Source organism: Danio rerio, chromosome 17, assembly GCF_052040795.2.
Source record: "Danio rerio strain M-AB ecotype USA chromosome 17, GRCz13ab, whole genome shotgun sequence".
Classification (NCBI taxonomy): domain Eukaryota; kingdom Metazoa; phylum Chordata; class Actinopteri; order Cypriniformes; family Danionidae; genus Danio; species Danio rerio.
Genome location: NC_141037.1, coordinates 22,110,460 through 22,137,500, shown reverse-complemented (window position 1 = coordinate 22,137,500; position 27,041 = coordinate 22,110,460). Strand labels below are relative to the sequence as shown.

The window sequence follows — 27,041 nt, the reverse complement described above, 5'->3', positions numbered from 1 at the left end:
CTGCACTAAAAATGTACTCAAGTGAAAGTATAAAACTACTTTAAATTAAATTACAATTAAAGTAAATGACAATTTCTGAGAAAAAAACACTTAATTACAGTAATTTGAGTATTTGTAATTTGTTACTTCACATCACTGATAATTATTACAATTATTACATTATTTTAATCTAATTTTGTTTGATTGTTTAATATAATATAAGGTATCCTCATTTATTATTTGAATATTAATTTTGATTGTCTTTATTTTTAATAGTATATTGTTTGTATTATTATTATTATTATTATTATTATTATTATTATTATTATTATTATTATTATTATTTCTATTATTATTATTATTATTTACATGTGTAAATGTATTTTTCTCCAAAAAATTCCACAGACCTTTTAGCATGTTGCCTTTGTGTTTGAAAAACCTTTGACTAAATAATCATAATGGAGAAAATTGTGCATTGCATGCGAAGATAACACTGCATGCTGTAAAATTCTGATATATGTCCCAGAACATGATCTATTTTCTCTCTCTCCCGTCACTCAACACACTCTCTGGCATTAGCATTCCTGCCCAGGCTTTGTTGCCATGGTGAAAGCATGTGGTTTCCTGGCGTTGCCATGGGGATTTCCTCCCCGAACATTTCTTTCGCAATCATATGCTTGTCTTTTTATGATTTATTCCTCAGTCTCAATCACTCTGTCTTTTTTCCTCTTTCTCTGTGATTGTCCGTCTCCCTGCTGAGGATCTTGGGTGGCACAGTTGGCGTGACTCTGTAAAGGGCAGTCGATGAGTCCTGATTCCCTGAGGATGAAGGTTTTTCGCAGGGTGACCTTGAGTAACCGTGACCTCGCCGCTTTTCAGTCTCATTTCACATATACTGACAGGCAGATTCACACAAATGAATGCACACCTTGGCCAGAAATGATCAGCTAACGGTTACATTATAGTGCCCACTCACTCTGCCTCCCCCACATGCACATTATATGAGTTTCTAGCGCTCGCATTTATCAGTAAGTTCCTGAGGTAAACATCCTGTAGTGCTAACGAGCCTCATTACGCCACTGCTTTTATTAAACAGCCTCTGGGTTCAACAAAATGAGAAATGCTGTGATTTGTGATTTCTCTCTACTGCTATTTTCCATTAACAACAGAGCTACAAAATATTTAGAAATATTCTCTGGCCTTCACCGTGCCGCTGAGATTGGTGATTAATTCATACAGCCCCCTTAAATGAAGAAGTTATAACCGTAATGTATAATATGACTTTTTAGGTTGACATGTATTTACAGATAATGAGAATATTCAGATGCTTAAAGTACATCCTTTAATAACCAGCTGTAAATGGCAGTTATGGGATATGCTGAGATTATTGGTTTGATGTCCTTTATGCTTTTGGCAGAAAAAATTATTTTAGTTTAAAGTATTCATTTTAGTAGTTAATACATTTCCTGTTTTATTTATATTCATTCATTCATTCATTCATTCATTCATTCATTCATTCATTCATTCATTCGTTTTCTTTTCGGCTTAGTCCCTTTTGTTAATCTGGGGTTGCCACAGCAGAATGAACCGCCAACTTATCCAGCATATGTTTTACACAGAGGATGCCCTTCCAGCTGCAACTGGAAAACACCCATACACACTCTTACACACATACACTACGGACAATTTAGCTTTCCCAATTCACCTATATCACATGTCTTTGGACTTGTGGGGGAAACCGAAGCACCCGGAGGAAACCCACACAAACACGGGGAGAACAAGCAAACTTCACACAGAAACATCAACTGACCCAGCCAGGGCTCAAACCAGCAACCTTCTTGCTGCGAGGCGATTGTGCTACCCACTGCGCCACTGTGCTGCCCTACACATACATACACTACGGCCAATTTAGCTTACCCAGAGATGCGAACACGGGGAGAACATGCAAACTGCACACAGAAATGCCAACTGACCCAGCCGAGGCTTGAAACAGCGACCTTGCTGTGAGGAGATTGGACTACCCACTGCACCACCATGTCCCCTATTCTGTTTTATATTTTTAGTAAATGCCAGTGTCTGTTTTTTTATTTCTCTATTGTTTATTGACATCTTATCTTGTAAAACTAATTCAACCTAATTACTGTTGGGAAAAATAACAATAGAAGGCTTTTAATTTTAAAAATCTTTCTACAATTTATGTTTAGGATGTATTTTCCGGCAGCTAGCTCTCTGCAACTCTCGCAGAAGCTAAGCAGGGCTGCACCTGGTCAGGATGGGGGACCACATGGGAAAGCTAGGTTACTGCCGAAAGTGGTGTTAGTAAGACTAGCAGGGAGTGCTCAGGGCTCTGTGTGGGTCCTAATGCCCCAGTATATTGATGAGGACTCTTTATTGCTCAGTCAGTGCCATCTTTTTGATGAGACTTTAAAACAGAGATCCTGACTCCCTGTGGTTCTTAGAAATCCTTTGAAAAAGAAAAGGGATTTAACACCCGTGTAACGGAGGCCAGCTAGCGAATTGCTTTTTAGATAAACCTTACTCCTCTGACCTCTAAAGGTGTTCTTGTGACAGACGCTAGAGGTCATGGTCTTTAGCCTCCTTGTTAGAGCAACTTAGGGCCTACTCACACTATGCCATATGTACCGTGCCCAGGCCTGTTTCCCGGATTGTTTGAGAAGTGTGAGTGCGCTGAATCGGGCTCAAGCACGGTTCACTTGGCCGGCCCTGGCCCGGTTGGAAGAGGTGTGCCTGAGCGCGGTTCACTTCGGCTTTGGCACGGTACGCTTGTGTGTGAGTGCAAAATGCGCCAAAGCCGGAAACTGAAAGTGAGACGTGAATTTTAAGGGGCTGTTTCATATGGATTTATTAATCATTCTTACTGTTCAGTGAACGCAAACTGCTGCAGTTTATTAAAGACGAGAACTCCTCACAGCACGACAGCTGCGCGGCTTCAGCAGATCTCCTCATTCCTGCAGCACGAGGGCTTTATGATTGTTTATGAGCGCCAAAAGTGGCGGATCTCTCCGGCGAAATATCTGACTGCGTGTCACCGCATCCCTAAGGACTGTTTGGCGAAATATTTGACTGCATCTCACTGCATAACAAACGACTGAAACTATATAACTAGAGAAATCTCCACTGTGCTGCTGAGTGAGAGAGCGCTTCTCACTGAACAGCGCAGCAGCGATGACGTAAGCGTGCCGAGGTCCGTTTGTGGTGTGAGTGTGGGCCGTCGGGGTAGACAGGAGAGGGGACAAGCGTGCTTTGGCCCGGTTCGAGGCAACTGTACCTAGTGCGAGTACGGCCTTACTCCCATAAAAAGAATCGCTGGTTTGATCTCAGCTCAGCGCGATTGGGACCGGTGGGTTACACATGGCAAGTCTGGGAGGGAAGTGAGGTTTAGGGGGTGAGTGTAACTAAGGCCAGCTAGCGAATTGCCATGTTGGTAAACCTCACAAATTCTGACCTCTAAAGGTGCTACTTAATACACTGCTTATTTAAAATTTGATATCTAAAAATGCAGAAAAAATAGAAAAAAATATATATTTTTAAACATTAAACACCATAATGTGTTCCCAAATGTAGTGGCATTTGACAATATCTTCATCTAATAATAATTATTTTATATAATTAAAAAAATGCTGAAAGTCCTGTTCAAGGCTATTTGGAGTATATTAGGTAAGCGATGTGCTAATTATTTCAGCTCTATAAATACTTTCTCAGTGCCTACAGATTTATTTTAAACTGGCAATTTGAAAGATTAGTCAGACTGTAATATACTGGTAATTTCCAGCCTCATCATTGTCCTTTAGCATGTATGTTTGCGCATGTGATCTGTAAATGCTCCTCACAGCAGGTGTTCTTACATAATAATATCACTGCAAAGTGGACAAAAATAAATCTGCTCCAGTACCTCCCCCGAAACATACCACATTTTTATTGAGGAAACCCTGTCATGCCAGAAAATAATTAATAAATCTCTAAATCACTGCATTCTTTTCTCAGCTCACCTCGTTTCTTCTTCTTCTCTCACAAGACCATTTTAAGTCTGACCTTTCATGCATACAGTACATCTGTTGACTGGACAGACCTTCTAGTTAGTGTATATTTGTGTGTTCGGTGTGTGCAGGGGTATGTTGTTTGTGGTTTGGCGTTATTTGTGAAGGCTCTGATTGTGCCAGATCAGCGGAGGTCCTTTCAACACCTCTATCAACACATACTTTCTCTCCTCTTCTGTTTCTGTCTCAGTTTGTCTAGTTGACCTCAGTTAAAGGTCACTTCCTCTTCAGTAATCCTTTAGCGCGTAGTGTATGTGGGCTCAGGTTTTGTTTGCTTGTTTGAATGTTCCCAGCTGTAAGTGAACATACAGATATCAGAAAGTCAAGAGTGAAGACACAGATTTAAATGTGAATAAGCAAGATCGTATATTTGAGAAATCGCATGTATGTTTTTATCTTAATATGGCCATGTATGTAGCATATTAAAGGGACAGTGCACCCAAAATTGAAATTTCTCACTATTTATTCACCCTCAATTGCTTTTAAGCCTTCATGACTTTCCTTTTTTGTTGAATATAAAATATTTTTTAAAGAATGTTGAAAACTGATAGCCATTGACATACATAGTATGAAAAACACTTAATTGGACTTTAGTCCACTTCATTACACAAATACACATTACTGAATATGTACACAAAGGTATCACCTATATACTATATCAGTGGTTCTTAAACTTTTTTCACCAAGTACGACCTCAGAAAAAAAAAGTCTCTTCAAGTACCACGGTAATAACCGGTATTGAAATACAGTAGCGTAGTAAGCCTCATTAAGCAGCTACAGCTTTGAACAGTTAAAAATTAATTCTTATTATTCTGAATATGTATTATTGTCAGCCACTTTAACCATAATAAATAGTTTGAACATTAACACTGTACTGTGCTTACAAGTAAAAAATAAAAAAAAAATTTATGACGGCGATGCGGTGACGCAGTAGGTAGTGCTGTTGCCTCTCAGCAAGAAGGTCGCTGGTTCGAGCCTCGGCTGGGTCAGTTGGCGCTTCTGTGTGGAGTTTACATGTTCTTCCCATGTTCACTAGGTTTCCTCCGGGTGCTCTGGTTTCCCCCACAGTCCAAAGATATGCAGTACAGGTGAATTGGGTAAGCTAAATTGTCCATAGTGTATGAGTGTGTATGGATGTTTCCCAGAATGGCAGCTGGAAGGGCATCCGCTGTGTAAAACATATGCTGGATAAGTTGGCGGGTTATTCCGCTGTGGCGACCCGTGATTAATAAATGGACTAAGCCGAAAAGAAAATGAATGAATGAATGAAGACATGACATGAGCTCATTAATATTCACAGCTTTTTCAAATATGGTCAAAACCAACCATGTCTTATCAGGACCAGTTTCTAGGGTTGGAAATGGATGTGTGAAACCATTTTTGTTTTTTTGCACCTATTTAAGCCACATACCATATATGTAGATATCAATTTATACTCTATGGCTCCTATGCTGCACCTCAAGTTTTCTTTACTTGTGTTTCCTCTCTCTATCTAATGTATATCTTCTGTTTTTCTTTCTTTTCATCCTGCTGAACATTTTGTCTGTGTGCGTAAGTCTTAACCCTGCTCTACTCTCTGACCTGACCAAACACATTTGGCCAGCACACATTAATCAGGCTTGCTTTAGCTGACTTTCTCTCTCCATTCCACTCCATCTGTCTCTCTCTCTCTGGCTCTCTTTTTCTCTCTCTCTCTCTCGCTGACAGAACAGACCAATGGATTTCGCTCAGTGTTCTGCTGCGGTCATCAGCCCTCCAAATGCTCTGTTTTAACTACCTGGCCTTTGTCATGCACACTTACACACTGCTTTATTAGGTTGTTCTGAGGTGCAAGAGCGTTGTGTAGCATTAGCTCTGATGGGTCAGCAGGTTGTGAAGTCTTTTGTTAGGGTTTTCATACTGACCTCCCACTCCTTCCCTTAAAGCAGCGCTCAGAAAACTTCACGCCCTCAGAAACTTGGCCAGCTTTATCATTTCTGCTCTTGTTTTACACCTTGTGTATATGATGAATTATAGAGGGCTTAATTAGGCTGCTAAAGGATAGCAGAAGAGCTGAAAAGGCAGAATTCAGGGTTTGGACATTGATTATGAAAAATGCTTGAGCTAATAACATGCTAAGTATGGTGGGAGATCGCCTAGCATCTAGAGGTCACCGCCAGTGGAAAGATTATTTTTTGCAATCTAACAAATTGGACATTAAAAAATAATGGGCTGCTCATCCCCAGTGTCATTTGAAGTCAATACACCATAATAAGCATTCTCCTTAATTTATAGAAAAGTATTTTAGCAGGACCATGGAGGCCTTTTCTTGCTGCCTCCTGCTAACACCTCCCATCTATGCACAATTTGTTACCTCAATGTTATCTCATCTGAGGTAAGAAAATGTGCATAAATGGGAACTGTATAGACCATTTTGAGGGATGTAAACAAAAACAATGGTTCCAACGTATTTCCTGTTTTACATTTGTAATTTCTATAGCTTTAGAGAATTCAAAAAAGCCACATTTCGATAAATGATATTATGATAGCTGTTTTAACGTTAAGTTATGATAGAATTAAGTCTTGTTAAAGTCATGAAATAGTTTGATAACAAGCAGGAAATGTTCATGGGTAGGGCTGGGCGATAAAATCACTATCTATATTTATTGACCGAACGCCATGTCAATATCGATAAAAAAAAATAACATGATTTGTCCGTTTGTCATCATCTGAAAAAATGGTTGATGGTCACTTAGTTATGAGAGATGCCAGTGAGTGAGAGCGCAAAGTCCATTGTAAATGGTCAAGGAGTCCACTCGCACACGCTTGTCACTTCAGGTCAGAATAGCAACACATGTGAACATGAGTGCCGTATAGCAGCAGCAGGAGATTGTAAATAAAAAAGGATGTAAGGATGTCGTCAGAATGGCTTTTTGGTTTCTTTTCTTGTGCATCCCAGCCACTAGTACCCAATCTGAAAGATTTTTTAGCATAAGGGGTAATGTAGTCATTCAACTTCTCAATTTGTAATATTGCTAAATGTATTTGAATAATGATGATTGGTTCATTTACTTGAAAGATCAGATGTGATTATTATAATTTGTGTTATTTAAAGAGTTAGAGGTTTTCTGTATCATTATTATTCACATGATAAAGTTTGCTTTGATTGTTCAGCAATTGCACTTTACCATTGTACACACTTTCTAACATTTTATTTATCAAGTTTAAGAGTCTCTTTAACACTTTTGTTTATTTTATCATGAAGAGATTAGATATTTTGTTTAAATATTTTTGTTTTTGACTATTAAACTATTTGCCATAGCAAGGTAAATTAAAATTAAGTCGTTAAAACCTTAATATTTCTAAATGGATTAAATTTTTTTAAATAATTATCGATATCGAATAATATGAAACTTAATATTGTGATTTTTTTTTTTGGCAATATCACCCAGCCCTATTTATGGGCCATTGATATGACCACATTGAAATGGTCTATAATTCTATTAAAGTCGGAATTATTAGCCCCCCTGTTTTTCCCCCCCTCAATTTCTGTTTAACAGAGAGAAGATTTCTTCAACACATTTCTAAACATAATAGTTTAAATAACTCATTTCTAATAACTGATTTATTTTATCTTTGCCATGATGACAGTAAACAATATTTTACTGGATATTTTTTAAGACACTTATATACAGCTTTAAGTGACACTTAAAGGCTTTACTTAATTAGGTTAACTAGGCAGGTTAGGGTTAGTGTACAGTGGAAAGGTTATTTTCAAACATTTCTATTGTCTGAATATTCTATATTGTCCGAGTTGGTTTATGGGTGAAATGTCATGCTTATTTTTTTCTAAACAGCTTTTGTTTATGTACAATTACAATCTCCAGCTTATAAAATTGTAGCATTTTTTCAAGAAATCAGATTTTATGCAGAGGACCTTTTCCCCTTAGATTTTACATGGCAAATGGGATCAAAGTTGAAATTGTTTAAAGGAATTACTTTAACAACAACACCAGTATTTATGGAGCCATCAAAGATGAATCACAGTCTGGCCATCTTTTTTTAGTATGAAGACTTATTTGTTGTAGTAGTATTATAGCACAATGTGAGTGCATTTTAGCACTTTTTTGTTTGCTTTTAGTGTCTCATAGAAGCTTTGGGAAAGAAAGAACAAAAGTATTCTGTGAAAATGAAGACTGCTGTGATGATGGACTATTTTGATGGCATTCTATGTACTTTTCAGGGCTTTGAAATGTTCAGGAAACTTGCTGTTTTTGGAGGATAAGGAAGCTCTCATGTTTCATCTTTTTCACATTTGTGTTGAGAAGGTGAATGAAGGTGTTGCAGGTTTGGAATAAGATAAAAGTGAGTAATTTATGACCGGAAATTACTGTATTATTTGGGTGAACAATCCATTTTAAAGAACATTGTGGCAACAAACTCCAAGGTAGAAGGAAGAATTGTGCTTTCAGGGAAACCTGAGATTGGATTTATATACAATCTGACAAAGAGCTCTATTTCACAGCAGATCAGCATGTTTGCCAAAAACAAAAAAACTAGTCCGCACGAATAACAACAGTGATGAAAATAGTGCAAGGTAAACCTGGTGACAGTGTGCAGAGCAGTAGCTCTGATGTGACGCAACTAAAAGAGCTCCTCACCGATGTCTATTAGTGATGCCTGTTGCCACGGTTACCCATGACATCTCTTTTCCTGAAATGCAAAAGCACAGTCACTGGTTCTTTCTTGCAGCATCAGACCTTCCAAAGGAGGTAAGAGCCATCTTTATTCACCCTGACACGCTTTATGTGACTATTTCTCTCTCTCTCTCTCTATCTCTCTCCCAGGCTGATGGTGCTAAGGGAGAATCACACATTATTCACAGCATCCCAAAAGCATGCAAGTGGGCTGGCAAGAGCCCCAATGGAGTGATCACCGACATAACATGGTTTGACTGGGGGATGGAAAAATTAAATAGGCTTGTGAATATGTCTCTCTCTCTTTTGTTATGTCTCTCCTCTCCTGTGTATCTCTCTCTGTAACTGGCCAATACTTATTGTCCACTTAATCAGAGACTACCATATATTTAACCCAAATCTGCAGCACAAAAGAAAGCGAGCCTATCAACTCTGATCTGCTTAGGTTGCCCTCAAGTCATTTTATGTACACCAAAGCACAAGTGCACTGTAATTTCTCACCCACCATTCATCAAAGTGCCAATTTAATAACTCCTGGTACTTGCTATATGCTTGTTTTACAGTAGTTTGCAACTTTACAGCCGTGATCACACAATAAAGGTTTATTATGTAATGCAGCTGTTAAATATTAGGTCTTTGCATTAAAGCGAAACTGCAAGAGATAGAAAGATTTGTGAACTTGTGCCTTAGAGCTAGTTTATAAGTAAAGGTAATATATTAATGTGTGTGTGTGTGTTTAAGAGAATCTAAAGTGTGTGTTCGAGAGCTGACAGGGCACTTGAGCACTGAGGCAGAGCCAGATGGTCACTTTGGAAAATAAGCTCTAGATACCAACTCTCTCAGAGAATGACTGAAAAAAAAAGCTGAATCAAATCTCAGACGTTTAGAAGAAAAGAAGTCGGCAGTGCTGACAGACCCAGGTGCCCAGAGGAAAATGCTAAACTTGGTCGCTCCATGAGAATCAAGGGTTAACGTTACCAAATAAAACATGTTCCTGCATCAGAAATGAATCAATATGGAAATTATATCTGATTTCGATGACCTCTCTTTAAAAGCTAGTAACCAATATATGGCTAATAAATAGATTAAAAACTGCTTTTATTCTAGCCAAAATAAAACAAATAAGACTTTCTCCAGAAGAAAAAAATATTTTCAGACATACTGTGAAAATTTCCGTGCTCTATTAAACATCATTTGGGAAATATTTAAAAAAGGAAAAAAAATCAAAGAGGGGCTAATAATTCTGATTTCAACTGCACATTGTGATGTTAATTTAATTTCACAAAAGATGACTTATATATATAAAGTAACTATATATAAACTATATATAAAGAATTTATACATCTGCAAAAAAACATAATAAACACTTTGCAAGCATAGAGGAATACAATAGAACAAAGATATTTCTTTATTGTTTGTGTTTCTGGTTTTCTGAGGAGTCTAAGAAATAAAATAAAAATAAAATAAACTCAACATTAGTTAAATAGCATCATATCATTGTATAAATAATTAAATACAATTTAATCTTTGTTAAAATCTAAACATTACAACTAAAACTTATTGATTTATATTCTATTGATATCAGGAAATATCACGAATCTTGATATCATACTTTAAAACCCATCCAAATGAAAATCTTTCTCTCTATTAGGGTTCAAATTTGCGATGACTCCACAAATCATGTTCTGAAATGTGGTTCCCGGTCAATCTAATCACAACTCCACATTGCAGATCCTGCAATGTGACTATTGCATATTCGCACATTGCGATATCGATGCTAAAACAATATATTGTGCAATACTATGATTTATAAAATGCAAATAATCTAGTACTAGCACTTTGAGAGCCAAAAAACCTATCAAATGAATGTCCATAGCTCCTAAAGATACTTAGCAAAGTTATTGGTCAGTGCAAGAAACCAAACCTTTAATTGGTCACACTTTACAATAAGGTTTATTAGTTAATGTTAATTAATGCATTTACTAACATGAACAAACAATGAACAATACATCTACTTTTTGTTCATGTTAGTAAATTTTAGTTAATTAAAATACAGTAGTTAATTGTTAGTTCATGGTAACACCTGCTGCATTAACTAATGTTAACAAGCATGGACTTGGATGTTAATAATGCATTAGTAAATGTTCAATTATGATTAATAAATGCTGTACATTTGTTGTTCATGTTTAGTTCATGTTAGTAAGTGCATTAACTAATGAACCTTATTGTAAAGTGTTACCCTTTAATTCAGTCTAGTCTCTGCAAACTGCTTTATGCTCACCAGGAGCCGCATTTGTGATGCATGAAACATCTGTTGTATTAATGAATTTTCTATCATTCATCATTCCATAATATAATCATTATGTAACTGGCTCGTATAATGCTATGAGAGGATGCCCACCATGGTCAAGGATCACTCTTCAGTGTTGAACAAATGATTCCAGAAGAGCAAGCATGCAGTTGTCAAGCACTATTACAGAGCGAGCTTCTCTGTGTTGTGGCGTTATGCTGCTAAAAGCAGCTAAGCTAATTTCTATCTGATGGTTAGCTGTGACCTCCACTGTTTGAGACAGGAGCGAAGTGCACTCTGTCCCAATTTGCCATAGCATCAATTAATTCTTCCTGTTGGAGCAAGATAATGCCATCCAGTCCATTTTAAATAAAGTTATTTTCAACTCTAATGAAATATAATGGGACCTTTTCGGGACAAATTAGCCTATTATGGATTTGTACAATTGAACACGCACACAAATGCTATTACAGTAGATCTGAAGTCAAACTCCGTTCCCCTTTTGGATTTTATTAGTCATATTTGTACTGACTCTTAAGGCCAATGAACAACAGAACAGAGTGTCACTTAGTACCATGATTAGTCACGTTGTCACGGCAACTGTGGATTGGGATGCCCAGGTGGCCACACTGAGTGGGCTGAAATTCATGAAGCATTTTCATACTGCAGAGCTTCCTAATGTTAGTATGAAAAGATTAGAGCCCCTAAATCAAGGTTTTATTTAACCAAGCCACAGCACAAGCTATGAGAAAAGCACACATTTGGTGTGTAAAACTGGCTTGGCTATGTCAACGCTTATGAATGAGAGAGGGGTGTGTGTAATACTTTTAAACCCCTCATGATCATTCAGCTTTTGTGGCTTTCACATGATGAGAACAGCACTGAGGGAAATGAGTTTTCCCTTGGATCTTAACTCACTGGTCACGTAACTACATTTACTTGCTTCCACTGACCTCTTACAACTCTTGTTCCTTCTATTTACTCTGTCCGTCTTTCTCTTTTTTCTGCTCCCCTCTTTTCTTTCCTTGTTTCATTTTAATCACCTAATGTACATATAATCTAAAAGCATGGAGAATATGTGGATATTAGTAATGTGTTCTCTTTTGTAAGTACACTGTGCACATGATAGAATAACGTGTTCCTTGTTTTTCTAAAATTGTCATTTTGTTTTCTTGTTGTAAATGAAGTAACACATTAGTTAATGTGGCCATGGTTTACTAAAATGAGGGAAATAATTAAATAATGGGAGCACATTCTTTATTTCTGGCAAATTAACCCTTGTGTATTGTTCAAATTTACTACCTTTTCGTTATGTTGGTGGCTGTTTTTACCCCACTGACTTCCATTATAATGATATTTTTTGATTGCAAAGCCTTGACACCATCATGCATTCTTGATTGCTGGTGGTTTTTCCCTGTTAGGAAGAGGTAATATTTGTCATTTTTACTGTTGATCATCAGTTGGCACCACACACACAGGCACAAAGTCCATTTAACCAAAGACTAGAATACACAAGACGTCACTCGTATACTTTTGAATGGGGAAAAGTGTAACTGTCAATATGGTGAATGAAGCCCCACCTTCTAGTACAGGAGCCAATCAGCGATCACTTTAGAATAGCAATTCTCCAGGAAAAGGGCTAGGACCAGAGTTTCTGCAAATTTTGTGTGATGATGAAACTTAATAGACAGTTGTTGTATAATTTTATTGGTGATTCATAATATGAAATGTAATCATAAGCTTGGCAAGTAGTTTTGGAGAATTTAATGTTTCCCTATTGAAACTAAATGCCCGAGCATACTGCCCGAAAGGCGTTTCAAAGATGGCCGCAGAGTGAAATGACTTGCCTTAAAGGGACTTTGATATAGAAGCCAGAAACTAAGCTTTTTTCCCCAATGCAATTGTTAAATGTTACCTTATCCCAACAGGGAAAGCCACCAACAATAAAGAATGTCATTATAATGGAAATCAATGGAGCAAAAACAGCCACTAACATAGCAAAAGGTATTTTCTTTTTGAAAAATTTCAAAGCACTTTTCCAAAATATTTATCAAAATAAGATTTGTAACCAAAAATGATTCCGTTGGTGAAACACAGAGAAGGTTGTGGCCAAATTAAGACTCAAAATCACCCGCAGAGTGGACGAAAACATCCTCAACAGCACACAAAGGGTAATTAAAACAAAGATTTAGTAAATTGTGGCTGCATTGAAATATTTTGCAGAATGTTGCATTATTACACCAATAGTGTATCTACACGACTGAAACATGCCTTCCTTTTGGAAGACCTTATTCCTATGCCCTAATTCTTTTGATTTATCCTACTGAGTGGCCGTTTGGAGGAGATTAGGGCAAATGAGCTCTTTCAAATGGAAGGCAATGTGCAACTTCCCTGCACAAAGATCATGGAGGGCTGAAGTGTTGATCAGTTATAATCTAAATGTTTTATTCTATAGGGCCCATTGAAATGGCCACTTTTGAGCACTTTGATATGGTATGACATTTTAATTTGGTGGCCTTGATTGTTTTCACTCCGTGTCCCTCAAAGGGCAAAGTATTCCATTTGGAACATCACTTGAGTCTTAGCTACCAAATTTGGTGAAACACCTATGGTGTACCGTTTCGCTTACTTTTACTATTTTTTGAAAATGTGTAATACGACAAAGTAAACTTTAGTACATGCTACCTCATTGTTGTTCATGTGCACGGATCTGCAATTCCCCCACATTTTGAAAATAGTAAATTCATTCATTCATTCATTCATTCATTCATTCATTCATTCATTCATTCATTCATTCAATCATTTTCTTTTCAGCTTAGTCCCTTTATTAATCTGGTGTCACCACAGCGAAATGACTCGCCAACTTATCAGCATGTTTTTATACAGCGGATGCCCTTCCAGTCACAACCCATCACTGGGAAACATCGATTCACACTCATTCACACTCATACCCAATTCACCTATACTGCATGTCTTTGGACTTGTGGGGGAAACGGGATCACCCGGAGGAAACCCACGCGATTGTGGAGAGAACATGCAAACTCCACACAGAAATGCCAACTGACCCAGCCGAGGCTCGAACCAGCAACCTTTTTGCTGTGAGGCGACAGCACTACCTACTGCGTCACCCTCAAAAAAGTAAACTTTACTGAATTATTAAACACACTGATTTGGGACGCCTTAATTTTTTTCAGAAAACTATTAAGGTTGGATAGTATTGAAATGCATAATGTCTCATTCAGGAATTTTTTTTTTTTTTTTTATGGTTGTGTCATAGCTAATTCAAATGATTTGTTCAAATAAGTAAATGTAAATGCATGAATCATTTAGGCTTATTTAAATAAGTCTTTGAATGATTTACTCAACTGATTCTTTCAGGAACTATACACAGCTGTGTTGCAAGGAGATGCATCTAGTAAAATATTTTCTTTAGCTGAGCTGAAAATGTATAAATCAGTGTAACAAGTGCCATCTAGCGTTTGCATTGGTTACAGGGATGCACCTATAGGTGGCGACAAATGACTGTCTGAATAATTCAACATATTCATTTAACCACGCTACCATTTTGTTGGAGTTGCAGCTAATGAAAGTTTTCGCTGGCTGAGCAAAAACTGAGAAATTAACTGTGAGTATTCTCAAATGTAAGTTACACAAATATATACATCTTGATTATCGTTGTGTAAAACAATAGATGTGAAGTCAGTTTTGCTGTGGATCATTTGAATACCAACGAGCTGAATTGCTTGTGTAATAATTTTTTTTAATTCCAGACTCATTTTAAAGCTATCATAGTAAAATGATTTTTAAATCATTAATCTTGGAACCGGTTTTGATAGACTTCCATTTAGTTGGGGTATTTATTGGCTGTCAGAATGTTGCTTCACCACGCGTGTCAACAAAAGAAAAAATCAACTCACGTGATCGTGAATTATACAGTCAAGCCGTTTGAGAGATACACCCTGTAATTAGTGGCAGGTTCATTCAAAAACAGCAGGGACACCTGAAGTGCAAATAATTACTTCTGCGCACGACGGTCGTATATTGTCTGTCACATTCTTCCCAATTTTAGTCAAGGAGAAACGTCTTGGAGAAATGTCAGGGATTGCCCATTCTACTGGTCATACAAGCTTTGCAAAGTCAAACTTCAGTCTTGCAAAATTCCTGTCAAACAAACATGAATAATTTTTGGTCTTTAAACATAAAGTCAGGCAAATGAAAACCTAGAACTAAAACCTAAAGTCTGACCCTTATAATGTGTGTTGCCATTTTCTCACTCTTCTGTTGAACACAAAAGAAGATATTTTGAAGAATGTTAGAAACCGATATTCATTGACTTTCACAGCTGGAAAAATTACTATGGAACTTAATGGCTACAACATTTAACATTTCCTACATTCTTCAAAATATCTTCCTTTAACTATCTATAACCTGATCTGATGTTTTCCATATCTTGTTGTCAGTTTGTGATTTTAAAAACAAAACGAGATGATCTTTTATAATGTCTTTGTTTATATTTTACAGTTACAATCCACATACGGGATGTCTGGGTATGAAGCCTGTAAAACTGCTTAACGTCTGAGACCCTTCACTTCAAAGCTGCACATCAGTGCTTCTGTTTCGACACACAATGACCGTCTCTGAGCCTGAATCAAGTTCCTCCCATACTCGCAGCAATAAGTTGGCCAAACTGTTGTACAGGTCAGTCTCAAAGAACACTTTATTTATGAGGCTAACCACCAGAGGGCAGAACAAAGAGGCACTGGATTTGTGGGTGCTCAGTTTTTTGTGTATGTGCGCGTCGGAAAGCAGAATCGATCACCGCCGACTAGAGGTAGTCCCTCACGTCCCAGCCATAAGCTGTTCCTCACACACACACACTCACACTCACACACACACACACACACACACACACACACACACACACACACACACACACACACACATATACAAAGAGACACAGATTATGAATAATTCATGAGAGAGGTGTAAGTCAGTCACAGTGCCACACAGAATCACTGACTAACGCTCAGCAGCTTACTGAAAAACCGAGCTTGTGCTGTTTTTTTTGGAGGGTTTTTTTGCCGGTGGTGGCAATCATTGATGTGTGTGTGAAACTGTAGGTGGAGCGTCTGTGTGTGTGTTGTCAGTGATGTACTGTATAGTGCTAGAAGCTTTTGCTTGGCCAAGCCCAACAGTCTGTGACCAGATTACTGTCTCTCTCTTCATCCCCCTCTTTTTCACACTCGCTCTCCTCCAGATTCCCTCCTCCCGCTGCCTTTCTCTTCTCTTTCCCTGTATTCATCGCTCTGTGGTGATGATTCTGTTATCCAAATGGAGAGGAGGAGAAAGAGAGCTGGCTGTGGGGCCGCCATGTCTGCATGCCGAAGAGCGTTATATCACAAACCTCTTGAGAAAGTCATGCCATCCAATGGCATTACTTGATTTTCTAAGAAATAAATCTTGGGATGTAACCACCCAATGCATTCACATCTATTAATGAGAATGACAATCCGTCCCCCTGAATTTTGTGCTTCCTTGCATTGTATCTGTGGAGCACAATAGAAAATATTTGGCAGAATGTTCTCATTGCTTCTTTTTTCAATAAAGATGAATGAATGGAATCAAGCTCCAAATTGAAATACAAACAAACTGAAATATGACCATAATAGCACAGATAATTTGCCTTTTACAAAATATCACAGATTGATACCAGTCTGATACCAGTATCAGTACATCCCTAAAACAGATATACTATACATCCCTAAAAATATAAAATTTATGTATAATTTTTTTTTTTATTTGGCCACAAAATCTTACCTGTCAACATTGGGATGTGTAAATACTTTCATTGTAAATAAACAGTTGAAACGATCTGTAATATGTTTTTTAATTATTATTATTATTTACAAAGGATAGAATAAATAGTATACATTAAAAAAGCTACAAATAAATTAACAAACAGGTTTGCTCATCACAATTAATAGCTATTATAAAGAAATTGAATTAAGTTGTCAAATCTCAATAACCTTTTCTTAACTGTAAAACTTAAACATTCTAATTATAGAGCAGTGAATGAATCTCATTTAAATTTTTCATTAGATCACATTAAATAACAGAGGTGTCACTTAAAAAATGCATAGATCCATAATGAAAGCATTCGATTGCTTTATGCTCAAAACTGTTTATGCTCATTTAAAACAAAAATTGTTGTGTTTTAAAGAAAACCCACCAAGATCGACTTGTTTAGATGTTATTACTTTAGCTTTTTCTTAGTGTGAAGATCTGTGTGTAGACGTGTGCATCGTCTGACAGCCTTGTTTTGAAGATTGCATAGAAGGGACAACAATGCCTGTAATGGAAAGGAAGGGAATCCTGGCATTTTCTATATATTTTGAAATGTTTTTATGCCTAAATAAAATGAAAGAGCAAAATAGATTCAAAATTAAGTTCAATGGGCGTCCCCTGGTGGTTCGGCAGTATATGTCTTGTATAGGGAGGATCGGCTCTTTAATGTTTATTGCCACCCTTCATAAAAAGATTGAAAAAAAAAACAAAAAACGGCAGAAATACGGGAAAATATCTTTACGGTATGATAGCGGGATAGAATTGTATAATACAGGAGAATCAAGAGGGTTTACTGGTATGTCACAAATTAAGCATACTTATATTAGATTACTTACTTATAAGGATTATATTGAAGGACCACTGGATTAATGTCTACCAATAAATCACCTTTGCCATGGCAGGAATAAATAACCTTGTCAAATATATTAAGGAGAAAACAAATATTATGTTTTTAAATGAAATAAATGCAGCTTTGGTGACCATATAATAGTGCAAATATTAAAGGGGTGGTCCACTACAATTTCATATTTTAAACTTTAGTTGATGCTGCTTTGCGGGCAAACGATTGAGCTACAAATTCATATTTATCAGTCAAACTGCTGTAAACACCCACACATACACTTCACCAGCGCATTCGTTTCGCTCTATGTGTGTGCGCGACTTTGCATTGTTTCTCTTTAGGCAGATTTTTCATGCGTTTTACATCTCAGATAATGAAGTTGTGGATGATATGTGATATATAAGATATGTGGATAATTCATCTTACTTACACCTGCATATTCTGGATATTTGTGAAAGACATCGTGTAAATCGTCGAGTTTAAAAAAATACAGGATAGCTCACCTAACTCGTGATAGCAGCAGAAAAATAAATCAAGGCTCACACAAGTCGCATCCCACATCTTGTGCTTTATTCTTCTGTCACAATATATTACAGAAAATAAGTTAATCGGAGCATCAGAGAAAAAGAAAAAGAAAGTCCGACGCACATGCGCTAGTTACAGAAAGTTCACACATTCACACACACACATAGATACACACACAAAGACGATTCCTCTTAAAGGAGCCGCACCCCATTTTCACTCGTTACAGACACATGTCAGATTTTATTTTAGAGAGCATGCAGGAGGTTGACTGACTGTTTACACAGCAGAAAAGCGCGTGCTTGTACGGGGGTGATGTGGAGCCGATCCGCGAATCGCAGCACATTATGACTATGACCAATCAGAGTCACTTGAGGGCGGGCCTTTCAGAGGAACTAGGAAATATATCAGTCGTTTTCATGTTAGCTGAGTAGCTGTGTATAATCAAAGTGAGATATATGAAAAAATAACGTGATTTCCTTTCCTTTAAGTGAAACATGAGCACACATCTCTTCGCTTAGCATTTTATAAACACAACCAAACCTTAAAATTACATTCTGGACCACCCTTTTAATAAAGTTTAACCAAACCTAAATGTTAAAACAGCCACAAACTGACCCTATTAAATAAAACAAAGTAAAAATAAATCAGTTCATGTTTTTAACTACACAAATGTTTCCAATGTCTTTTGCCCGTTTCTCTTTCTCTCTCTCCCTCTCTCTCTCTCTCTCTCTCTCTCTCTGTTAGTAAGCTGATCTCTTGGCACCGTACTGGAGGAGTCTTCCTTTTCTGGAAGGACCTGCTGCATGCTTGTCCAACCACACACACACACACACACACACACACACACACACACACACACACACACACACACACACACACACACACACACGCACACACACACACACACACACACACACGTACACACACAGCACAGAGGTGTCACATTTAATATTTCACTCCCTGCACACATGCAAACGCGCGCACACATTCTCAGAGAGCACATGATCAGAGTATTGGCAGCAATCTGAACATATCTCTCATTTACAGCACGAGAGGAACTCATTTTATACCCATTGTTCTTTCTTTCATACCACTGAATTGTTCCTTTATACCTCCTTTTGTTTTGTTTCACTTTTATTTAACACATACTCTCCCCTAATCTCTGTCTGTCCGTGTGGGTGTGCGAAACACATCAAAGCAGGTAGGCTATTCAACAGGATTATGCTCTTCTTTCTCTTTTCAAAACTAATCTGTCCATCAACCTCTGATTTCTCGGTCTCTCCGTGTCTCCTCCTTCTCCCTCTCTCTCTTTCGCTCCACTATCTCTCCACACCCTTTTTGGGGAACACCAGACAGAAGAAGAAGGCGAGTCTTCTGAAAACACAGAGTGAGAGAGAGTTCAGAGAGAGAAAGAGAGAGAGAGAGAGAGAACGCGAGCGTTTGCGCGCCTCTCAGCATCTCCCCCATAAACAAACACCATCAGCGGAGCTTTAATGGACTTCTCTGCCTGGTCCATGCTGATCGGAGTGGATGTTGGAATAAGGAGGATCGCTCAGGGAGTCTGATCCCATCAGCTTTCCCAAAATGAGTGAAGAAGCCAAAGAAAAAAGTAGCTCCAAACCAGCTCACCGTAAAAAGAAAGGAAAGAAGGTAAGATTGGCATCGCACAGTTGTTGTGTACTTGTGGTTTTTGGCTGTTGTTTGGCTCAAGGGCTCATGATGGATTGATTTAATGTGGTTAAAACCCACTGAGAGCTAGAAAAGCCAATGAAGGAGGTATATGTCAGGGTTTTGATAGGGAAATAAGGCATTTAGATTTTTAATATTGATTGGTTTTGGATGCATTTATTGATTTTCTTCCAATGCGTTGGCTTCATTTTCATTTGTTGATTACTGAATATTAGTATAATAAAACAAACATATGTAGAATTATTTTATTTAATGACATCATAGATATTATATATTTTCTTTTAGAATTTTCAAAAAATGTGTTTATTATAAAAAATAAGGCGTATATTTTTTGTTGTGTGTTTAAACATGAGGCATTTTTTGCTCTAGGTGTTTTCTTGGAATGTCAGAAGATGGTTATTTGTAGGTGTGGTTCAGGTCAATAGGTCGCATAGCCTTTTGACAGTTTAAAAGTTTGAGTTTTTTTTTTCCTCTACAGAAACGATATTTGGAGGTGTATGTGCTAGTGAGATTGAAAAAAGGACATGCGTGCAGTCATGTGTTCATGACAGCATGTCCATTTCATGTAGCCGTGCGTTGGCTGAGCTGTGGTGTGTTTGTTTATATGCGATGTTATCAGATTTATTATATTGTTTTCAGGCGAATGTGTTTAGGATTTCTGCACATGTTTGTGCATGCCTGTTTACATTTCATGTGCGGTTGTGTGTCGTTTTATTTGAATTTGCATATCGAGGAATGTACAGTGATTGACAGATCAAGTCATGCAGCTATTTGAGAATTTGAGAAAAAACAGCACATGTGTTATGTACACCACAAATACACACACACACTGAAATGAAATCTTTTAGTGTCTTATTCAAACCGGATTTTTTAGCACAGCATGTTTCTGTATTTGTTGTAGCTTGATGTTTGACGCAAATACTTTTAAGCAGTTGCTCTTCTTTGGCTTTATGTTTGATTGTATCTCTGAGCCCTCGAGGGACAGACTCACCCCTCTAACCCACATGTCAACAATTAAAGGATTTTCACCTATTGCCAAATGCCATTGGCCCCTACATTTTTTGGCAGTGGTTCTGTGTATGTACTTGTTTTTTATTGGTCATGTGGTGTGTTGAGATTCTTCTGTCACTAATATTCATGTCTATTAAAAATGAACCGCTTATGTTGTCAAATGTTGAGTGGAATATAGTATTTCAGCCAGTAAAACAATACTTTATCAAGCTGTTTGGTGGGGAAATCTGTTATAAATACAATTATGAAAATATTTAGAATTATTTTTAGTGAATTTTAGTGTATGTTCTGGACATGGTCGGTTAACCACCAAAATGGATGTCTTTCTGTTGAGTACAAGAATATATTTTGATGAATGCTAAAAACATTGACTTGAGTAGTATTTCCCCCCCACTATAGAAGTCAGTGGCTAGAATTTACCAAAATTCTTCAAAATATTGTTTTATAGACCATTTTGAGGGAAATGGTCCCAACGTAAACAAAAATAATGGTCTCAAAGTGTTTCCTGTTTAATATTTTTAATTTCTGTAGCTCCCGAGAATCCAAAAAGAGCCACATATTGATAAATAATGTTTTGATAGCTGTTTTAATATTAAATTATGATTGAATGGCCAGTTGCAGTTATGAAATAGTTTGATAGCAAGCAAAAAATAGTCATGGGCCAATGACATGACCACATTGAAATCGTCTATAGGACATGTTCATGGGCCAGTGACATGACTACATTGGAATGGTCTATATGCTGAGGGGAAAAAAGTGTTTGGAACCACTTGAGAGCAAGTGGTGAGTAAACATTTTTGGGTGAACTATCCCTTTAAGAATCTATTATTAATACTTGCAAATTGTTTTTATGATTACCCAAATGATTTTTTGCAGTGTACTATAGGTTCCAAAGAGGTTTCATTACCGTTCAGACAGGCATCAATTACCTCAGCCATTAGTAAAAGGTTTTGGCAAGGAAGGCATTTTGTCAGCGCTTTAATGGTTTGCGCCTGTGCGTGCATGTGTCTTGGCCTGCTTTGTTACTACACTGTGAGATAACCATGTGTTAATGATTGTAGTCATGGCAACAAGAGAAAGAAGGAGAGGTTTAGACAAGAGAGACTGACACAAAGAAGCACAAAAGCTGCAATTAGAATTGTACCTTTAAATAACATGCACTGACGTCATATGAAATATCTCACATTTTAAAATTAGAGGTTCGTGGAAGCATGTTTTTCTACTTCAGCGGACCAATCAACTGGCAGACAGCATGACACGTGTGACAGCTCTCATGTCTCTTGTCGCTATGGTGTTATCCAAGATCACATTGAGTGTCTGAAAACGAATGAGAGAGATCAAAAGTCGTGACATAATCAAAACAGATTTCACACAAGAAGTATTTAATTGTGTGATTTCTCTGCTCATTTTTTTTGTAACCTGTTCTTGTGTAAATTTAATGGTTTCTCATTTACTCATTTCATTTGACTCCATGTTTCTCTGTTGCATACAACTTTTCACACATGCTGGTTGCTTTTGTATTTTTGTATGTTTTGAATTTGTGTGCCTGTGGATGTAAGTGTGTGTGATGCTGACATGGGGCGTGGTGCTCCATTATTGCCCCTCTGCCCACCATCATGTCCTTCTGGCTGACACACGCAGACTCGCTCTTAAGGCATCAAAACGGCAACACAGATGTGAATTCAGCTGGAGAGATCGGACCTGTCAAAAGAGCGAAAGAGAGTGTGAAATCGTGTGGTGGAAGGAAAGAAGAATTGGTTGTTGATATGCTGGAAGAAAAAGAAAGGTGAAAGGAAAAAATTGTGAAACTGGAAGGACAGGAGGAAGAAGGAAATATTTTTTTATTCTGGAAGTAAGGATGGAAGGAACCATTATGAAAAGGGGAAGGAAGAAAAATACAGAAAGAAAGGAAAGCAATAATGATTGTTTATATGGAGGGCAGGAAAGAAGGAAGAACTTGTGGCATGCTGGAAATAAATGAAAAGAAGAGTACTGGATATATGAAATGATTGAATGAAAAATGAAAGTGGAAGGAAACGGGATGATAAAAGAAAAGAGTAAAACTGAAAGGAAGAGAGGAATGAGAGAGGGAAGGAAAGAAATGTTGTTCTGGAAGGAAGGAAGGATTGTTGATAAAGGAAGGAAAGAAGAAATGATGGGATGCTGGAAAAAGAAAGAAGTAATCAGAAGGAAGAAAAGATTAAAAGGAAGGTGGAAAAGAAGGATTAAAAAGAGTGAGCAGAAAGAAAAATTAAGGTAGAAAAAATAAAGAGTGAAACTGGAATGAAGAAGCAAACTAGGGAAGAATGGAAGGAAAGGTGTATGAAATAGGAATGCGTGGAAGTAAGAAACACAGAAAGAAAGGAAAGCATTAATGATTGTTGGTATGGAGGGCAGGAAGGAAGGAAGAACTGATGGCGTGCTGGAAAAATGAAGAGTACTGGATGTATGAAATGATTAAAAGGTAGAAAGAAAAATGAAAGTGGAAGGAAAAAGGCAATGAAAGAGTAAAACTGTAGGATGGGAGGAGTGAAGGAGGGAAAGAAATGTTCTGAAAGGAAGGAATAATTGTTGGTATGAGGGCAGGAAGGAAAGAGGAACTGATGGTATGCTGGAAAATGAAAGAAAAAACAGAAGGAAGAAAAGATTTAAAGGAAGGTGGAAGAAAACAGTATCATAAAAAAGTGAACGGAAGAAAAAATAAAGATGGAAGTAGTAAAGAGCGAAACTGGAATGAAGGGATAAAGTTGTGAGGGAAGGAAGGAAATGATGTTCTAGAAGGAAGGAAGGAAAGGTATATGAAATAGACAAGTAAAGAAGTAAGAACCGCAAAGAAAGGAAAGCAATAATGATTGTTGGTATAGAGGGCAGGAAGGAAGCAAGAACTGATGGCGTTCTGGAAATAAATGAAAAGAAGAGTACTGGATGTATGAGATGATTGAATGGTAGAAAGAAAAATGAAAGTGGAAGGGAAAAAAGGATGATGAAAGTAAAAGAGTAAAACTGACAGGAAGGGAGGAACAAGGGAGGGAAGGAAATGTCTTGGAAGGAAGGAAGGAAGGAATGATTGTTGGTATGAGAGCAAGAAGGAAGAAAAGAAGAACTGATGGCATGCTGTAAAAAGAAAGAAAAAGCGGGAGGAAGGTGAAAGAAAAAAAAGACTGAAAAAATAGTGGACGGAAAGAAAAATTAGGTAGAGCAAAATAAAGAGTGAAACTGGAATGATAGGATAAAGGATAGAAGGAGGAAATGAAATGTTTGAGAAGGACCCACATAAAGAAAGGAAAGCAATGATGATTGTAGGTATGGAGAGCAAGAAAGAAGGAACACCTCATGGCATGCTGGAAATTAATGAAAAGAAGAGTACTGGATGTATGAAATGAATAAATGGTAGAAAGAAAAATTAAAGTGAAAGGAAAAAAGAAGATGAAAGAAAAAGTTTAAAATTGAAAGGAAGGGAGGAACTGGGGAGGGAAGACAAGAAATGTTGTTCTTAAAGAAAGGAAGGAAGAAGATATGAAAAGGGCAAGTATGAAAGCCGTAATGATTGTTGATAAGGAAGGCAAGAAGGAAGGAGGAATTGATAGCATGCTGAAAAAATAAAGATAAAATTGAAGAAAGAGTACTGGAAGGATGAAAAGATTAAAAGGAGGGTTGAAGGATGAAGGACAGTAAAAGAAAAAGAGTGAAATGAAGGAAATAGAAAAGTGGAAGAAGTAAAGAGAGAGGGAAGGAAGAAAATGTTGTTCTGGAGTAAAGGAAGGAAGGAAGGAAGGAAGGGTAGATATGAAATAGGTAAGTAAATAAGTAAGAACCACAGAAATCAAGGAAAGCAGTAATGATTGTTGTATTAGGGCAAGAAGGAAGAGGGGAAGAATTGATGGCATGCTTGAAAAAGTAAGAAAAAACTAAAGGGAGACTACTAGAAGGAAGAATGGATTAAATGGTAGAAAGATAAAGTAAGGTCAGAACAAGACGCTTCAATAAAGAAAGAGAAAGCCTGTTGAAACTATGAAAGTTGGAGGGAAGAAAGGAAAAAGCAATAAGCGTTGGTAAGAAAATAAGGAATGAAGATGGGAAGACATGATATGCTAAACTGCTATGATAGAAAAAAGAAAAGAAAAGAATGAAAAGAAGCAATAATGGTCTAGAGAAATCCTGGAAAGAAGAAAGAAAAGAAGGAAGGAGAAAGTTTAACTGAGACTGGAAAGATGAAAGGAAGAAACTATTCAGCTAGTATACTGTACAAGACGGAAGGAAATATTGTTGGCTATGAATGAGGAAAAAAAAGAAAAAAACAAAAAAGGAAGGAAAGCAGTAATGACTGTTGTTTGGAATAAATAAAGTAAGAAAGAATGGATTATTGTTATGCTGGAGGGAAGAAATTGGAGGGAAAGGGATGTAAGCCGTAAAGCAAGAAGGAAATATAGCTACAACAGAATAACGAAGGGAAAAAGATTTTGGTTCGGGGAAAAGGAAGGCAAAAAGGGGAAAGAAAAATAAAGATTGGTGCTGGAAGAAAGGTAAAAATTCCGGAAGGAGACAGGAGAAAAGAGTTGCACTGTAAAGAAGGAAAATGATTTGTTGAAGGAAAAACATATTTGTCGAAGGAAGACAGAGGAAGAAAAACGTTCAGCAAGGAAGGAAGAAAAAAGAGATTGTTGGTATAAAAGGAAGGAAGTAAGGAAGGAAGGAAGTTAGGAAGGAAAAAATCATTCTAGAGGGAAGGAAAGTAAGGTAAGAAAGCTCAGCCCAGCGTGAGAACAGAATGAGAAACGGCAAGCAGAGATTTCTGAAAGAGAGGATCAGGAGAACAAGCTGCTTTTCTTTTGATGAAGGTTGAGAGAATCCGATAAGACTTCAACTTTAAGTGCTGACAGAAGGCATGGAAACAGAAAAGTGTGAGAGCGGGCGATGATGTAAACAAGGAGAGCGAGGGAGGGCGAGTCTAAATGGAGAGACAGTGTATTTAAAGGGGCTGAGGGCACTAAATCATAACAGCTAGAGAAACCGTTGCCATGGAGCTTTTGGCAGAGGGGCAATCCATCAGTCTGCTCGACTACACATGCGCAGACACTCAGATTCACATGTGAACACCAGCACGTAGATGTGTGTGCGCTCAAATACATGTTCACATAGAAATATGTTCATTACAGCTGCCTGATTAAACATAACTGGCACATACCTGTCAACATTTCGTTGTAAAAATATGGGATACGTGCACGATCCCCCTCCCACCCCCAATTGTATATAAGCCTATTGAAACCATTACAAATATTTGAGAAAAATTGCTTCAAATAATAGAACACATAACAAACATTAGAAATTATTGTAGGTAAAATAAAAGGTTTAACCTAGAAAAATCAATGGCCTGTACAAAAATCAAATCAAGTTATAAAATCTTGTTCACGTTTTATTCACTGTATTTAAATATTTATTAAAGTACACTGTAAAAAATCAGTAATTTTACATTTTTTTTCAGCAAAACTGTAAAATAATGGCAATTAAATTGCAGAAATTTACCTTAGAATAACAGGTAAATAACCTTAGAATTTACTGGTAAATGTACAAAATTTCCTTAACTTAAAATTTGTTTGATTAATTTCTGTAATAACGTTTGTTATTTTAGGGAAAATTTCTGTAATTTAACGGCAGTTGTTTTTACAGTTTTTTTTCTGCACCCCAGCTGCCGAAACCCCCCCCCCCCCGTAAAATTACCGATTTTTTTAAAGTGTAGATATAGTTATTTTGTGAAGAATCGAATCTCTCATTTTGATTCACTGTTTCGTTTTATAACAGAGGTGTCCCTAAATCCACAGATCTATAATGAAAGCATTTGAAAGCAATTTTCTGACTGAATTCTCGCAATTATGAATATATTTTTCTTCTGTTTAATTAACTACTGAAAAAGAGTCTGTCATGATTTCTTTTTATTTTTCAGAAACAACCTACTGTAGCCTAATAACTTAAATATTATGATAATGACACTTAAATCAACCATTTGTTTTATAGCTAAAAATAACTTTAAATTATTGTTGTTCTTTATCAAAGATTCTTAAAGTGATAACCCACCAAATAAAATTATTTTAATCATTTACTCAACCACATAATGTTCCCAAAGATGACAC

General features: G+C 37.1%; 2 protein-coding genes and 1 long non-coding RNA gene across 22 annotated transcripts in view; 2 read left to right on the top strand and 1 right to left on the bottom strand.

Moving 5' to 3' along the window:
* The window catches only part of LOC147833066 (uncharacterized), a 25,201-nt gene extending 6,895 nt beyond the window's left edge, over positions 1 to 18,306 (top strand). For both annotated transcript variants that reach the window (XR_015513344.1, XR_015513345.1), the window contains exons 3-5: positions 8,864 to 8,964; positions 15,525 to 15,701; positions 16,261 to 18,306. This is a non-coding gene — a long non-coding RNA (uncharacterized LOC147833066). The remainder of the gene's footprint in view (positions 1 to 8,863; positions 8,965 to 15,524; positions 15,702 to 16,260) is intronic.
* Positions 1 to 27,041, bottom strand: part of LOC141378555 (uncharacterized) — an 876,076-nt gene that overhangs the window by 554,632 nt on the left and 294,403 nt on the right. The gene's annotated exons all lie outside the window — the stretch shown is intronic.
* The window catches only part of ank3a (ankyrin 3a), a 190,343-nt gene continuing 182,422 nt past the window's right edge, over positions 19,121 to 27,041 (top strand). For 16 of the 19 annotated variants that reach the window (XM_087288484.1, XM_087288472.1, XM_087288459.1 and 13 more), the window contains exon 1: positions 19,581 to 19,863. In XM_087288484.1, coding sequence (XP_087144610.1) covers positions 19,798 to 19,863 — 66 coding nt within the window. In that variant the 5' untranslated portion in view covers positions 19,581 to 19,797. Of the gene's footprint in view, positions 19,415 to 19,563; positions 19,864 to 27,041 lie in introns of those variants that run through there. The other 3 variants (NM_001443169.1, NM_001443168.1, NM_001443167.1) reach the window with 2 other exon arrangements.